The sequence below is a fragment of the Rhamphochromis longiceps genome, linkage group LG3 (assembly GCF_057381845.1).
Source record: "Rhamphochromis longiceps isolate RC_006_pf linkage group LG3, R_longiceps_female_GT1.1, whole genome shotgun sequence".
Taxonomy (NCBI): Eukaryota; Metazoa; Chordata; class Actinopteri; order Cichliformes; family Cichlidae; genus Rhamphochromis; species Rhamphochromis longiceps.
The window spans coordinates 52,638,790-52,656,340 of record NC_140559.1 but is presented as its reverse complement, the minus strand read 5'-3'; the positions used below and the strand labels follow the sequence as shown (position 1 = coordinate 52,656,340).

Here is a 17,551-nt window from a genome sequence, read left to right as displayed (position 1 = left end):
AATAGGTCAGTTTTAAAAACAACCAATCATATCCACTGATTCAGCTCTGAATAAAAGCCTGATGCCACACAGAGAGTTACAGACCTCTCTCCAGCTGACTGGTGTTGGTCTCGTATTTCTCCATGATCTGTCGGACTTGGTCTCTTTTCAGTGGGGGGTAGAGCACCTCGTTTAGTCTGGAGTCTCTCTGCCTGCGGTTGATGAAGTCCATTAGCTGGTCCAAAGAGATGAACGGCTTCCTCTTGGAGCCACTGGAGCAGAGACAAAATAAGAGTCCGAGTGTATAACATGTACGCAAGAGTTTTACTAGAAATCCTAAGACTATAGCTAGAGCATCCTTAAAGCGCACCTTTCCTCAAAGATGCTCTGGATCTCAGGTCGAAGACATAAGTTGTCCAGAAGCTTCTGGAAGGCATCCCAGGTGATATCATCTGGCTTTATTCCCTCTGACTGAAGCAAAAAGACAGATTTGATTTTATAAACAGGCTCTGCCTCAAGCACACACATTGATAAGTTAATAAACAACAGACAGCATTACATTACACTGCTATGTGCTGTTGTCTAGAGAGAATATTAACAGGCTTTTATAAGCTGCATTGCTCTGAGTACCCAGCAGGAGGCTCCAGAGTACAGCAATCTACAGAGAAATGCTGACAGCACATTTTGCACAATCTGGTATCTCTTCAAGAAAAAAAAAAGTCTTGTGACTTCAAACTGATTTTAGGAAAGATTGCACTGACTCATCAAAAAAATTTTTTAAAAATAAATAAATAAAAAACTAATTTTACCTCAAACCCACAGGGCTGAGGTACTGTACACAGCAGATACAAGCAAAGATTAGCAGAAAGTTGTTTTAGAAAGAGTCTTAGTAGAAAGCATGTTACCATGATTAACATTTTAACCGCAGGCACACTGTCGAGAAAACAAGATTCATGGCAATCTTTAGTTTGCTGTGTAAATTGGTTTATTTCCATTGTTGCTAAAATGAACTTCAAGAGGTTTTTATTGGGTGTGAAAGAAAGTACTGTAAGAGAAAGAGTTGCACTTTGTGTAATAATTAAAAAGTTTAGCAAAACACTACGAGCAAGTTGCAGTAATCAAAGCTAGTCAGTTAGCTAGCTATACTATGTTTAGCTAGCTATATGTAGTAGCTGAAGCAGCCAGTTTACCTGTTCATTTATTAGTTCACCTGTATTTTCAGTGCTTTCACCGCATTATTAAACCGTTTCATCAATTTGTATTTTAGTATGCAGTTATTTTATGTACAACAAAGGATTTACATTTGTATGTTAGCTTGCTAGGTGGTTTTTAACTCAGGGTAACATGTGGCTACAGATAAAAGCTAGAAATGTTAGAAGCTGTGTTTAAAAACTGTGAGGCCAATATTATTTGAATACAAACATGCCTCTAAGAGCAGCATGTTAACTGTTGTGTAAGAGTACAGGCAGCAGCTAGCCTCTCTCTGTAACAAAATCCACAAACAAGCATTTCACGTGTTATGTCTTGTCCTGCAACCCACTGAAATCTTACTATTTTCTGTTATTGCTACTCTTCCACAGGCCTGCCAACTTTTGTTGCCTTCCTTGCACTGCAAAGACACACCAAGAACACAACTATATGCAACGCCTCCGCAGTTCAGTTCATTTCAGCCATTCTCGATGCATACACCAGTTCACCAAACCCATATGTCGACTATCCATGTGATCAGTGATTTTATTGAGTGATTACCTTGTTATTAATGAGGCCACACTGCTCCAGAGCTGTCTCCACTCTCTTTTTATCAGAAAACATCTTGATGACACTAAAAGACAAAGTACAAAATCACATTCAGATCAAATGTTTACAGTGACGCGTGCAAGCAAAAAGAGTCAGAAACCTAAGAAGTGATTGTAAACATAAAAAAAATCAGAGTCACTATAAAAGAGCTGAGAGAGAAAGTGGAAGAGAGACAAAGAAGAGGAAAAGAAAGAAGAAGTGAGGAGCAGTTTAAAAGTGGTTGGCGAGGGTGGTACTCACTTCTTCACTGGAATCTTCCCTTCCTGGTTCACTTGAAGCTTTAACTTCGTGTACCTGACAAAGACAAAGAACAGTCAAGTATGAGTATTTTTTAATCATCGAAAATTCGCAGTATTGTAGGACGGCACGCACACAAACTCTTACGCTTTGTAAAGAAAGGTGTTCCGCGATACATTCTGGGAAAGTATGTTTGTGGACAAAGCGAACAGCTCATCTGTCCAAATCTGGAAACACACAGACATGAAAGGGATAAAAGACGGTTGTTTGACTGTTCACCTCATGTTAAACCTTGGTGAAACAGTTACTATATACAGTGTAGCAGACACACACAGGAATTAATCTCTGTTTTTAGCTACTTAACATACGCACGCCTTTATGTCAAAGTAAAGTAAGCAATCAGCTCAAGGCTTGAGGGAATAAAGTCAGCTGTACAGGTAGGAGTGCAGTGGGGGACATGAGGATGGAAAAGAGGAAAAGAAAAGGAGGAAATGCATTAAACTATAAATTATTTGGACAGTTAAGCTAGTTAAGAATTGTGGTTACCTTCGCTACATCCTCTTGCATGGCCTGGAAGTTGAGGAAAGAAACGTTGACCAGGTCATTGCCATAGACGACGGTTAACAGCTTCCCTTCTCCGTTCACCTCCTTAGTAAGGCCCAGCACTTCTTTCACCTTTGCGTCCTGGCACACAAAGATATTTATGCTTTTTCAGGATGTTTCATTACACGGACACGATCTAGCAAATTCAACAACGATCTGAACACTGAGCGGACAGATAAAACTCGTCCGTGTCTCCATCTCCTGAGGATATTAAATGTGATGCATGCGGTGTAGCGCCCTGATCTAATTAACCAAACGACTCTTTCCTCCTTTTTAGCCCACCCCTGTGTTCCCTCCACCAACTCTCTCTAACACTCAATGGCTTTCTGTCAATTATAGATCACTCTTGTGACATCATGTCTCTCTTTCATTTCAGTTAAATACATTAGCCAGGAGCACTCTTTATAGACTGTTTATAGGGAATATAGTGCTAAAGAAACACGCAAAATGCTCAAAGACGGCGTCCATACTACCAATGTTCACATATCAACATATGAAAATACAGAATCTGTAGGTAAGGGGCACAAATTCGAGCAGGATTTGGTTGGAAGCAGGTAAATACTTCACATGGAGACCAAATCAGGAAGTCTCACCCCAGATTGTAAATCTCAAAGGTGTCGTACAGTCGCTGACGGTTTCCTAGATTCACAGATGCTAACATGAGAGAGGAAGTGCAACCATGAATTATGAGAAGGCTCTTTAATAACAGAGATATCATCCACTGATTATAGCAGGTTTAGTCAATATTTCTAATGCACTTTTCATACTATAACCACGGTATGACATAAAAAATAAGACTTTATCTTACCATTTCAAGAACCATTTGTAATAAACACTTTAACGTGCAGAATGAACTCGCCACACATCTGTGTTTGAATTGTTTACCACTAATACGCGCCCATATTTCACACTCTGCCTTGGTCAGATCTAGGCTCTTACACAATGACTTCCTCACTAACAGTCGCTGGTTATATCACTTCCTGTCTGATAGTCCATCTGTCATCAGCCTCATTAGCACTCCGTCACCTTTGCACCATCAGCTGAGAGAGGAAACGCACATGAATCGTTTGGCGACAGTCACATTTGAGCATCACGTTTGTGGTCAGGGGACAAAGTAACAGCTTCTCCCCCCTCTTTTCTCCCACACAGGCATAAACAAATATTACCAACCTTTGGCTGTTTGGCATACTTTCCCGTTCTGGTGTCCCTGATGTAACTGATGTCCAAAATCTCGACATCCTACAGGAGAGGAATATCAAAAGATTTGTGTTATCACAAACACTCAGTGAAAGCGTGTGAGAGCAGGACAACTAATCTTTATCAGTCAGCCTATTAAACGGGTGGGGAAAGAGGAAATTGTGAGATGTAAGTTCATCTGTTTCTACACAGTGTCATGCACACATATATTGTTTCCCTGACTCTGAGGGCTTCTGATGTGATACATGATTATAAATCAAGAAATACTTGATGGACTCATAGAAATAAATAGAGGAAAAACAGATCTAATACACAGGATCCATGCAGCACAAATAAAAGCCCTTACACTCTCTGTGCAGAGAGCTGGACTGATTAAAATAAAGTGCATCCATTCATCAAAGAGAAATTTGGGTGAAATGATCACATGTGTTTCTGGTGGTTCTGAATCTATTTTTATTAGTTATTAGGAGGTTTTGGGGGTTTTTGGATTATCAAAATCTCGATTAGAAAACGTGCTTTAACCAATAACGGTGGCCGAGCCTCCTTACGCACCACCGCTCTCGTGTCACATACGGGTTTTAAACATATTATTTACTGCTGTTAGCAGTTTATGTAAGACGCAGCGAACAGAAATGCTGATAGAGCAAAAGTCTGCTGCTCTTGCATGGAGCAGTGTGGGAGAAAGAGAAAAAACTTGAATAAAAGCCTGTGCAAGAAATTAATTCCTCAGGCAAAAAGCTCATGCGCCGTCTACCTCGTTCCATTAAAACCTCTTTTATTTATCTTTCATCAGACTCCACCGCTTCTCTAGACACAAGACACAAGCAGTGACATATGAATTGTGCGGGTGACGGAAGACAGAAAATGGCAAGGGACTCTGCACACACACAGGGAGGACAGATCTTTGGAGAACATTTGCATGTTTGATGCTGCGGCACAAATATATACACACATGAACGCATGCACGCACATGCAAACGAGTGAAAAACGGAGACAGAAACGAGTGAAAAAGAGGTACTCTGTAATAGCGACTGGCAACAATTACACCCTTAGCCTCGAGGTGACGAGGGGAGACAAAAATGGAAGGGTCGGACAGGAGGAGGGGAGCGTGGTCGTAAATCCAGCCATAAACACACGTGAGGATGCATGCATCGCCTTGTGTAAATATTTGTTTAGTCCAACACTCGTTCCCCAAAGCTGTTTTTACTTCATCCATGTCACCAAGTCACTTCTTTTTATCCTCGCTTGCCCTTCTGGGTCTGAGCGGCTTTGCTTTAAAAACCTTATGACTCTGCTTTATGATTTCATCAGTGAAAAATATAAAGCATTTGTGTTTTTTTGCACGAGTCTGCACTCGTTTATGTTGTCAAACATGCCATTTTCATTCCTTTTCCGTGTTCTGCTCACACTGTATGCTCTGTCCAACATAACAGCAAAAACATTTCACAGTATTTAAACTCGTCCCTTCCTGATTCCTATGTCATTATTACACTCGGGTTGTGATTTTACCGCCCTGCAGACTGTCTCCTCCCCCGGGATTGGTTGCGAGTATTAAAGGTCAGAAGTGTTGGACCAATTGGATTAAACTCTGTCTCAAACCTTGTCCTCTGATTGGCCTGTGGAGAATAACTTGCTTCCTGGGGGAATAAACCACTTCTGGGTCTGTAGGACACACATTTATGTGCGCACGCACATGTCTTCTCTCCCACAGGCCATGGTTTCATTCTGCCTTTGCCATGGTGACTCCTTGGAGACCACAGAAATGAGTCTACAAGTTGGTCTGCGGACTGTGTGTGCGCGCGTCCTTAACAGTTAACATTTTTGCACTCTAACACACACGCACTCAACACCAGTGATAATGCACGCAGACATATCCTTGATGTGCAGGTTGCAACTTGTGAAACATCCTGACCTGTTGAGCAAGACAGGGTGTGTATGTGTGAGTGTGCAAGCGCATGTGTGTCTGTGTGTGGAAGAGCCTTGCAAGTCAGTGCACATTGGATACACAGAACGCGAGAAAACCTTCACGCAGGATGAGTACGAATGTGTCAGCATGTGATCGGCAGAATGTGCCAAATGAAATCTGTGTTTTGCCACTAGGTCGTGTTTCCAAGTGCATGACGTGGTGTGTGAGTCTGTGTGAAGGTCGATCTTCTCTGAAAGCACATTCCTGACATATTCCATCCTTCTGCCCATTTGGCGTGTGTGTGCATCCGTGTGCTTCAGTGTGTAATATTTAAGCTAGTAACGGCAGCTGTAGCGCTCCATTCATCTTTTCTGTGCAAAGACCAAACACAGCTCCCTCTATTTATCACTTCAGACTCAGCTGCGGGCTCATTACTGCTCTGAATGACTTGGGTTATGAGTTTTCCAGGAGCCATGTTGTGATAAAGTGCTATAAATTACTTTAATTTACTGTTTTTGCTGGACCCGAGAAATTTTCCTGCCGTGTGCACTTCTGCTTCAGTTAGCGATTTCCTACATTTCCCAGAATGCACACCCGCTCCTTTTACAGCGATTACTGTGAACTTGTTGCACTCTGCTGTGGATTACATAGGCAGGTGGCTGACAGTGTTCCCACCAAAGAAAAGCTGAGGCGCACCCTTCAGAACAATTCATGTTTTATGTATGTTTCCGCGCTGACGCCAAGGAAGTGATACTAAACTGTCGCTCTTTCGATAAGTGAATTATTTTAATAAACCACAAAAGCACTAATGTAACATACTGCTGCGTAATAGTGGGCTATTATCTGCATTTGTTGCGAGCCATTATGTAAACTAGTGTAAAGACTGCACTAAACATGCAGTACGTTAATGTGACACCGCTTCCTCCGCTGTGTGGGTTTGTTTTTGTGTTGTTTTTACAAGCTCAACAATGAACTGTGAAGTTCAAATTTCAGGCCAACATCAACAACACATCATAAACTTAAAGAAATGACATCTTAGAAATCTACAGGCACCTGCAAATAAGAATCAAACGATATGATCCAGATCTCAATGTTAAATATTAAACGGACCATTATTACGCCAGTTGTTGTTTAAATAATAAACTTTTAGATAATGCTCAGTGTGCCAGGGAAGCAAGAAGAAGGCTTACCCGGCATCTTGAATCTCACACTCCACCCTAGGGCTGGCTAGAGTCCCGCTCACAGCCACACAACTGATGTTTGAAATGATTCATTACATCACAGGAATACAGTCTGATTTTCGCATCTGGGCCCTCCTGAGCTGCGGAGCTGACATGCCAGAGGGTGAGATGGGAAGCTCTGCAGCTTAAATAGATCAACAAAACTGGGAGGCTGTGTTTGGTGTATGACATGATGACAGCGAGGCATGTCAAGAGTGTATAAAGTAGCGTCGCCGAAAGGATTAAATACAAAACTGTGCAAAGCGACCACCCTCCTGATGCAACGCTCCCCATTTAGCCGGACAGTTGGAGTACACAGACTTGTGACAGCTTCCCCCCTCCCCAGCACATTTCTTTCCCCTCATAATCCAAACCATCATGCCACTCCAGTTCAACAATAAAAGACTTATTATATGGCAACAAGAAAAACAATATACTACAAACAAAAAGTGGGCAAGAAAGAAGAAGCACACAAGCTGAACTCGGTCCATCCAGTGTCTCGGATCTCGCAGGTAGAGTCAGGCCTGTTTTTGGAAGAACAACTCTTCCCATTCTTACCTACAGTAAGAGGAGATGAGTAGTTGTCTGTTTTGTCCACGCAATACAATACAAGCAACGCCCAGGAGCCAATCTGACTGGCACAAACACGGGGAGCAACATAACCTGTCTTGTTTAATCAACAGAAAACATGTAAATCTAAAAGCTGATGTTTCTTTCTTAACTAAAAATTAACCAAAAACTCTTAGGCTTCTCACTTTTTTATGTGGATATCGGTATGCGAAATATAACTTTAAAAGGTGGACGTCGGTTGACTTTCCACACAGAGCTGGGTTAATCATCATTCATAGCTATGGGGGGTGGGGGCTGTAGCTCAGGCTGTGTCTTAATGTTTTATTGTTTGTGTGCAGAGGTGAGTTTGATCCAGCAATAACTAGTAGGTCAGTTTATATTTAGTCACTGAAGTGAGTACAGTAAAACGCTGCCGCGTTGCGATTAGGGCCTTGCTCACTTTCACTCCTTTCCTTCATTTCTTTGATTGACTTCCCGCTTCCCCTAGTCTCTCCTGCCTCGCCGCCGTCCCCCATTCATTTTCTCAAGATTAGAATAATATGAAAGGGCAACTAAACAATCAGGGGAGCGCCACTCCTTTCCTGTGACGCGCCCAAGTGTGTGTTTGAAAGATCACCGCTGCTAAATACGTCTCAAATGACCAATCACAGCTCCTATCAAATGGCACACAATGACGGCATAAAAGGAAACTGATACCTCCTGAGCGCTCATACATGCACACTAGCAGGGACAGTTAGGCCAGGACGGCGTGCGTATCCACCCTAGACTTTTCTGGCTGGGACCCAACGGGCCAATCAGTGCACAGCAGTGGAGAGGTAACAGACAGAAGAGGACATTAAAGGACACAGAAACAGCAGAGACGTAAAACAAAGAGAGCTTTAAACTGTTTTATGGCTCTGATGGGAGACTTGGCAAGGTGTTTATAGAAGGAGGAGGGGGGAACACTTAATACCCCTGTGAAGCATGGGACAGCTCTATAACTCTGTCATTTTGTTATATTTTTTCTGTCTATACCAGTTTGATCCCACTCTTCCACTCTGCCCGTAATCCTCTATTAACTTGCTTTCTTCCTCACTCAGCTGTTTCATATTTCTGTCGTCTTCAGAGTGAAAATGAAAAGCCGGCAAACATTAGAGCGAGAACGCGAACGTTCACATTTCAGCCACTTAGCAGGAGATCTGATCCAGAGTGATTTATAATGCGTGTTACTGTAAAATCACCAGAGACGGAGAAAAGATGCTGAATAAATGGAAAAATTAAGACTGAGACAAACAATAAAACATGAAAGAGAGCCGAGGTCCGTCCAAATGGAAAACATCATCGTTTATAGAGACGAAAAACAAGACTGAGAGGGGACTTGAACAAAATGAGCACCGCACAGTGTCTCAAAGTGCAAATAAAAACAGGGTGAACCGGGCTGAACACGCACATGAAAACTCGTAAAACACAAGAACAGTTGGACTAATCATGATTGGTCATGAAACACAAACACGCATGGATCAGTGCCGGGTTGAACAAGGCCCTCGTGTGCAGCCACCCGCAGCCCACGACACACACAAACACACACACTTAAAACTGAGTTTGATACTGAAACTGACATTACAGTCACACTCGTATCCTCAGCTGAACCTGAAACTGTAATCAGCATAAATCATTTTCCTGGGTTTGTCTACTTCACAAAATTTATTGTTTGCGTTGTTTCACAATGAAACCAGAACATCAGTGACATAGAAGCGCGTGTAGTTCACAACCCATCACACTTCACAGGCCTGTAAAACAAGAAATTTGAACTGTACGTTTAGCTCAGTTTGGGTGAAGTGACCATCGTGTGCAAATTTGCAACTAAATTCTCAATGCTGTAAAATCTCAAATAAAAATCTCAAGTAGCCTATAAGCGAGACGGCCGGGTTTAACACTGTTAAGCATTGTTCAGGTGTGTGCTGTGACCAATGTCTGAGATATTTTATATTGCAATTTGAAAGTTCTGTATATTAGCTGCCAGGCATGACTACTGAACAAGAAATTGAGGAAGAGGAACTGCTTTCACTTTGGTCCCTTTCATCATTGTAATCCTAGCCAAACCGGTTGTTGGCATGCCATCACATTCAGGCAGATACCTTGGTTTCCAAGTAACTAGTTGGGGAGAAATAGGTCTGAGTAGGGGCAATGACAGACTACGATAGAAACGAAGTCAGGCAAGAACTTTGTCGGGCTAAAGTAGCTTAGCTTAGCCTAACTTAAAGCAGCAACTGTTGAATATATATTTAATGTGTTGATTAATAACCTTGCAGGTATATTCAGACAACAAGATTAAGTATAAACATGCAGGCAAGTAGACACAAACACCTGTATGTCTTCTACCAACTTCGAGCCGGTAGTCTGTATGTCGACAAAAGAAGCAAGTCTTTACAGATACTATGCTAATCAAAATGCATATTTGAGTGGTGTCTCTAAAGAAAGAGAAAATTAAGTACATCTTACAGGCTGTAAATGAGCCAGCAGTTTAACCACATTACCAAATCTGTACCTGCAAGTAAAACAGTGACAGATATACCCTGAGTACCCACAACTACAATTAACAAAGAATGAACTAATTGTTTGGGTTGTGAGTCGTGTTTCTATTTGCATGTGTTTAATGTGACATAACTGATTTTTCCTCAAAATTGACATTTTCTTAGTTTTTATTGTTATTAGAACAGTATTAATAAAATTTTGAGCTTGTTTAAAAAAAAAAAAAAAAAAAGAAATTGTACTTGGACAAATCAAATCAAATCACTTTTATTGTCACATCACATGTGCAGGTACATTGGTACAGCACATGTGAGTGAAATTCTTGTGTGCGAGCTTCACAAGCAACAGAGTTGTGCAAAATACAGGGTTAAAGGGTAGGTAGTGGTAGGCTGCTGGGGAAAAAAATAGCAGACGTATATATAGAAGACGGGTTGTTTCAGCTTTCATGAAGCAATAGGTGTTAATTTGACCTTGAAGGTTTATGCAATAAAATTCTGCAGGTGTGCAAACATTTGATTACTTACAAATCCCATTTCTGTACAAAGGCTGTGTTGAAACAATCTGGGTTACTATACCCTCTAAATCTTTACTGGGAAAATGCTGTAGTGCAGAAAAAGGTGCTGTGTTTCACTATCAAATGGTGAGAAAGGAGGAGAGATTTGTCGGTTGGCGGTTCATTATACAGCAAGATAATGATCTAAAACTTCAGAATAAAAGAACCAGACAGTCGGCATCAAATGACCTCGAAACCCCACTAAAGAGTTTTAGGAGGAACTGGACAGAAGAGTGAAAGCTAAGTACAAGTGAAACACATTTATACAAATGTGTTTGCTCAGCTGTTGAGCGGCTCAAAAGTTTATTTTCTATTTAATATTCATTTTCACTTCAGAGTCTGAAACATTACGCTGCACAATTCAGGAAACTGCAAAAGACTTGAGCAGTAAAGCCACACATACTGATAGACGCAAACACACAGAGACAGGGTGGCAGTCTCATTAGCTACGCCGAGAGAACGACACGTCTGTCAAACAGAAACGCACACATGCACAAGCATCTGCTCACACAATGGATTCGATACCGTGCAGCGTCTCAGTTCTTCTCGCAGAGAAGAACTGAATTTTGACACTGTGCGTGATTTTTGTCTGTGCGTGCGTGTCTGTGTGTGTGCATTAGTGTCACTATGTTTCCGTCTATACAGGAGTTAATGGGAAGACTCGGTCTGCCATGTGCTCGAGCAGATAATGTCAACAGAAAATAAAACACGGGGAGGAAGCTGTCAAAGTATCGGCCGACACGCTCAACTTCCCCTGTGAACCACTGTGTGTGCGCATATGTGTGTGTAAAGATGATCAAGAGTGTGTTATGCAAGCCCCCCGCTCCAAGTTAATTCCTCTGGGGATGTCCGACTTGAGCAAGGGAGATAATCTCTATTAGATCTCTACTTATACCTGCCAACAGTCATTTTACTGACAATTCAGTTGGTTCATTTACAGACACACACAGAGCTGTGTAGCTGCAAGAGGCTGTTACTATACTTCCTAGCCTGGCATATCCACACGCATGCATGCACTCACTATTACCCGTTCAGTATACGGTTCTGGTTCATTAACGGCAACGTTATTACCAAATGACCTCTTTAAAGAGATACACACTTATTTAAAATCCCATCTCAGCCTCATCCACTGCCTAATGCTTTTTGTCATGTTGGATTTGCATGGTTCGTATCACTTTCACGCCTCCTGGGTGTTTTTTAAAACTCACACCACACACACACACACACAATACCTGACATATCGTTGCAGGTTTTTGTTTGTGGTTTGTGTCCTACACGTCAGTCTGGTGAAGGCGTGCAAAATCACCGACCAAACCGGAAGTCTGAGACACAGGTTACATCCCTCAGGGGGCAAATGTTTATAAGCCCAGGTGGTATCGATATGACACCTTAAAGGAAAGAAGGAAGAAATGACAAGTGGAAGGAGGAAGGACAGAACAAGGGGAATTCAAGAAGAGTAGAAGAAGGGAGGAGGGATGAGGGAAGAGGGGGCAAAAAAAAATTCCCCAGAACCCCCATGCCGCGTCTGAACTACTTCCTGCCCACTTTCCCACGCCAAGAGAGAGAGAGAGTGAGAGATTAGAAGTGCTGTTCCCCCAAAAAAACAAAACAAAAAAGACCAAACACTGGTGAGAACATGTATTCATTGATTAAAATCTAGAGGAAGAACAAGGACAGAAAACCTAGACAGCGAGGTGGAATGCTAAAAGAAATGGAGATCAGAGAGGGAGGAAATGTCATCCTTCAGTTTATATTAGAGGAACATCTTTTGCCTTATCCCTCTGATAGCTACCAGCTGCCCCAAGAGGGAGAGCAACATGGGGAAGGGAAACGGCAGGGAGAGAAGGACAAATTGAAGAAGGATTAGAAGTGTAGACAGAGCTGAAGCCAAACGTGTGAAAGAAAGGACAGGCAGTGTAAAACCGAGCAAACGGGAAGATTAGTCATTGGGCGAGGTGCATTTCACCTCAAACCAGGTGACAGCTGAGGCTGCTCTCCACCAGGATCGAAAGTACAGAACTGAATTGAGGTCAGTTTTATTCATTGGAAATGATCATCCGTGCTAGCACTGTCAGGACTGTTACCAAGCGAAAAACACTAAAGATGTGCGTTGCTGGCGTTGGTCTTTAAAACCATATGACTCATCACATCCCGCCATATTCGTTTCCCGTTTCTATTCTGTTTAACCCAGACATTTACTCTGCAGTGAAACAAATGGTAGATGGAAGTTGGATTGACAAGAAGAAATGGGAAAATCTCAGCCACGCTCAGTGGTTGATAAATAAATTAAATTAATATAAATAAATAAAAGCTAATAAATCAAGTGCTGATTTATTAGCAGGCTAATCCATCACAGCATTTAAATAACCACAGGACATGCAAGGTGCATGGGTCACAAGCAACATATCAGCAGTATCGGTACATCGGCGCTGGCATCTATAGCAGCCTTTATCAGCTGGGCGCTCGTCCCGAGTTAAACTTTTCTCAGCTTTGCAGAAAGAGATGAATGCAAATACCAGCCAAGGACGCCACTGATAGAATATGGAAGGATGGTAAATACATTACAGTGACTGGAACCTTGAATGTCTACTAGTGACTAGCCAGTAGTCACAAAGCGATGTGCAGTGGTTGAACATACTGGCAGATTTACACAGATTTTGGCTGTCAGTTTAGTATAAAAATAGCAATAGAGGGCGACTATAAGAAAAAGGCGAAAACAGGAGTTTAAGGGGAAACTGGCACCCAGCTTCAATAGGCCTCAGTAGGACTGCAATATAAGATTGCAGGTTCAATGTTTTTTTGTCAGCCGTGTGAGTCGGGCTATAAATGTCCCTTGCTCCCTCTCATAGGATGATTTCTTACAGCAAAAAATAAAAAATGCATAGAAACTAAAATGGCAAACAATAAACTTTTGACATTTTTATGTACTTATGGCTGTAGTTTAACATCCATCCAAATATGCTCCATTCGCCTCAACCTTACTGTTCTTTTAACCCCAGTAGCATCTGCATGATACCTAATTTAACCTCCTAAGACCCGAACTCTTTCATAGCATTTTCAATTTCTCTTTGCTATTTGGGCTGATTGGGACCTGATGAATGTAAAAACAAAGAATTACCTGATTTTCTTTTCCTTTTTTTTTACTGATTTTTGCTTCTGAGAAAAATGAGATCCAGATATGAGGACATTCGTTTTAAATTTCGATAGAACAGCGGCAGCATAATGTCCTCGTAAGTGGATATCAGGCCCTTTTAGAGCAAAATTTTGTATTTTGGTCTTGACACCTCAAAATGTGATGTCCACATATGTGGACGACAGGTCCTAGGAGGTTAAGACACAAATATAAAGAGGAGGAAAGTTTGGCCAGAGGACAGCAGAAGGACACGCTGCAGAATTAGCAGGAAGTTGCAAGCATATGTTGTAACAGATGTGTGGGTATGGGATGTGCATGTGGATCTTGTGTAACCCGCGACCACTGGCATGCACTCTGCGTTCAGCATTTAGCCACAGCTATTTACTCAAGTGGGGTCTTTGGGAGTTAAGAATTATGGCAGGTCACAAGCCTTTACTGTTACAGATCTGAAGACGAAACGATGACCGAAAGGGGTTTTTTTTTTTTTTCCTCGACAGTGCCAAAGTGCTAAGTTTTTGCTTAAGGGTTGGAGGGCTGCAATGCCTCCTAGAAAGCTCCTCCATACTGGGTTCCTATTGGACCATAGCGGTCTGCTACAACATGCCTTAGGTTAGTTAAGTAAGGTCAAAGAAAACTTGTATTTAGGACGGTTACATTTGCAGTGTGTGCTGAGGCATCTCATCCAACAACATGTTACTCATCATAATGTCATGGGAAAACATTTAATGCCTCCATAAATCCTCAGAAATGACAGGCTGATTACCAAAAAAAAGAGCTTATTTGAACCCAAGCCAGGTTTTTTTAAATAACCATAAAAAAATAAACAAATTTAAAGTTTAAATTAGAAACTTTGCTGAGCTGTTATTTGCTCAAAGCAAATCAAGTAATTTGTTTTGAGGCCAAAATAACAAATGAACATGCAAATGATGTATAAATGCAATACCAAAAGAGTGTAAAGAGCGGTTGAAGTGAAGTTGTTCTTTGACTAGACAGAGAAAACTCTTGTTACTGGTCATGTTCCTTTATCTCAGAGGCAAAGAAAGGAGCACAGTGAAGTGAAAGACAGGGGGAAAAACAGTGCAGACCAGTGCACGGTGGGGTGTGTCTGCCCACAACCACTGTGTACAGCGCGTGTGTGTTTGTGTTTCTGTCAGCAACAGTTGGTCGTTATCGGCACTAGCAGAGTTGAGAATGGATAAACCCGCACACCAAACACCTCTCGCAGAAGGATTTATTTAATGTGTGATGTTTCCCAGGACAAAGCTCTTCCACAGAACAACGGAAGACTTATGGGACGTTCTGGGCTCTGAGTATACACTCATACGTCAGAGGTCTCATAAGCCGAACCTCTGGACGTTACACAAAGATGGAGAGAGGGCGATAACAAAGACAAGGAAGGGGGAGGTGCAGAGGAAGAGATGTGAAAGATTGCTGTAGAAGGATGGAGAAAGAAATTATCAGCAGGAAGAAAATCGCCGTGAAGAAAAAGTGTCAGCAAAGAGACGGAGATAAATGAGACCCTGGAAAAAAAGAAGAGAAAAGTAGAGATATATTTAAAGGGAAATGTTAAACAAAGCGAAGATTGAGACAAAGGTGACACAACGCAGATGGAGATAAGACAGGATGAGGAGAGAATTACCTGGTGAAAAAGGTGAAAAGGCTCAAAGCGACTGAGATAAACCAGATTTCATGAGGAAAAGTTATGTGAAAAGGTGAGAAAAAGGAGGCAGGTAATCCAAATAAAGTCAGCGCGGAATAAAAGGAGGGTAATAGAAGGGTGACGGATGAAGGAAGAGGAAAAGGGATGGAAACATGCTTCCCCTGGGCTGCACGTAGGCCAATATTTAAGTGGTTTGTTAGGGATGCTCTTCTCAACACAAGTTTACTTCTTTTCTTTCTTTCTTTTTTCAAATCAATGGCCCCACTGCATCCTGGGTGGTCAGCTCCTCTTCGAGTTATTCACAACAACATCTTTTCATCCACAGAGTAAATTTATTTCATGTTATGACATTACTGTTGAGCTGCAGCGATTAGAAGAACTATATGCTGGGCGGGAAACGGAAGAGAAACTCCGCTCAAAATGAAATCCAGAGGAGGGGTCGAGCTTTCATGCTTGCGTGCCTGTCCTAAATAAAATGCAATGCCACCTTTGTGGTACAACACATCCTCTTAAGTTGTTAGAAAAGTGCTTTTGACATTTTTGGGTTGCGGACTTTTTCGATGTCCTTCCAGGCCTTTGCTGAGATTCTAAAAATGACTCTAGTGAGTGATCCAGTTCCACTCAGTGACCACGGGCACCCTGAATTAAATGAATCAGGTTGATGCAATAGATCTTGATCAAGTCAACTGGGAAGAATCCTCAAATTAAATCCTCATAGATGACTTTGGTGTAAATCTCTGCTCTTTATCATTTAAATGTCAGAGTGGCAAAAATATAAAAATGCACTGGAGAGCCAATATTTTGGGTGGCTCTATTCAGAGAAATGGGTTTCTTCCAGAATACCCTTGTCATCTGTGTAAAAGCGTATTAACTGTTCTCATTAATGATCGCTGGATATCTGTGTTGCAGTGTCCTCTTTCTTTTCAGCTCTGCTTGGAAATCTCCTGGGGAGTCGCAACGCTGAATTGAAGCTTCACTCTGGTATCGTTGAAATGACTACAGCCACTTTAAATTAGGACTTCTGTAAAGCCCGAGTGCATTTTTATACATTCAGGTGCGCCTATTTTCAACAACACGAGCAACAGGACGTTTGCAAGGAAGATTTCCCCGAGCCCGATTCTCATTTGCTGTTCATTCTGAGAAAAGCTGAAGAAACAAATATAACAGCACTGGCCAGTCATTTTCAACATAACATCCAACATAATGAGCAAACACTATTAGTCACTGCCAGTCTGACCCTATCCATGTCAAGGACACCAGTGTTTCCCTGTAATTAGCCTTGGTGGCCTGAAGGTTTTTAAGGATTTTTCGTGGCCGCGGTCATCAGAGAGCTGGATTCCCACTACTGAAGTAAGAATGGGGACCACAATCGGCCTTGGTCATGCCAACACTAACAAAGACAAAAGGCAGCAATGAAAGAAAAGTCAAACACTGTGGCACACGAGGCAAATGAGGCGGCACTACCAGCGCTCGCTGCTTGCATTTCCAGTAAGGCAGAGGGGAATCTTCCTCGACTTAGGCATTGGTGTAGTGGAAAGATAAAATCTGATATTATGAAAATCCATTGTTTGCATAACTGGGTTCACGCAAGCAAATGGACTGGAGTCGGCTTGACAGACAGTCCACCTAGATTTCTTTCATCACACTCACAGGGATTAAATCTAATCTGGCATTTAGTGCAACTTTATTTCAAAGGAGGCATTAAACTAATGTTCTTCTTATTTCAAAAAATAAATAAATAAAGAAACACCACAACGCAAATGATGTAATAACTAATCAGCCTTTTTCCACACATGGCTGGAGTTTCTCTGCTGTAGATCATCACGATTAGAAACACCCTGTTGGGTTTGGGTGAGGGCGCTGCCTTGATAGAGCAAGCAGGAGGGAGGGCACATCTACCCAATTACTGCCCGCTCTATTCTAAATGGGTATAAAACAAGCACAACACCAGCTTGGCACTAGAGAATTGGCCAGTAAAAGACTGGAACTGTCCCACCCACTAAACAATCTCACGTGCAGCTGCATGGTGGTGAAGTCTAGAAAAGTTTCAGGACTACGGAGCATGTGTAGAAGTGTTTAGAGTCAAGCAAATAAGGAATCAGCATGTGTGTAACAGACGGCTGTTTATCATGGAAATGTTGTTTAACTCTGTAAAGCCTGGACCACAAAATAACTGCTGGAAAAT

At 41.9% G+C, this 17,551-nt stretch overlaps 1 protein-coding gene across 2 annotated transcripts in view; it reads right to left on the bottom strand.

The window, feature by feature from the left end:
* plcb3 (phospholipase C, beta 3 (phosphatidylinositol-specific)) overlaps positions 1-17,551 on the bottom strand; it is a 58,423-nt gene that overhangs the window by 19,824 nt on the left and 21,048 nt on the right. For both annotated transcript variants that reach the window (XM_085400315.1, XM_085400316.1), the window contains exons 3-9: positions 3,787-3,855; positions 2,560-2,697; positions 2,161-2,240; positions 2,017-2,070; positions 1,729-1,801; positions 350-450; positions 85-251 (exon numbers count right to left, since the gene is read on the bottom strand). In XM_085400315.1, coding sequence (XP_085256441.1) covers positions 85-251; positions 350-450; positions 1,729-1,801; positions 2,017-2,070; positions 2,161-2,240; positions 2,560-2,697; positions 3,787-3,855 — 682 coding nt within the window. The remainder of the gene's footprint in view (positions 1-84; positions 252-349; positions 451-1,728; positions 1,802-2,016; positions 2,071-2,160; positions 2,241-2,559; positions 2,698-3,786; positions 3,856-17,551) is intronic.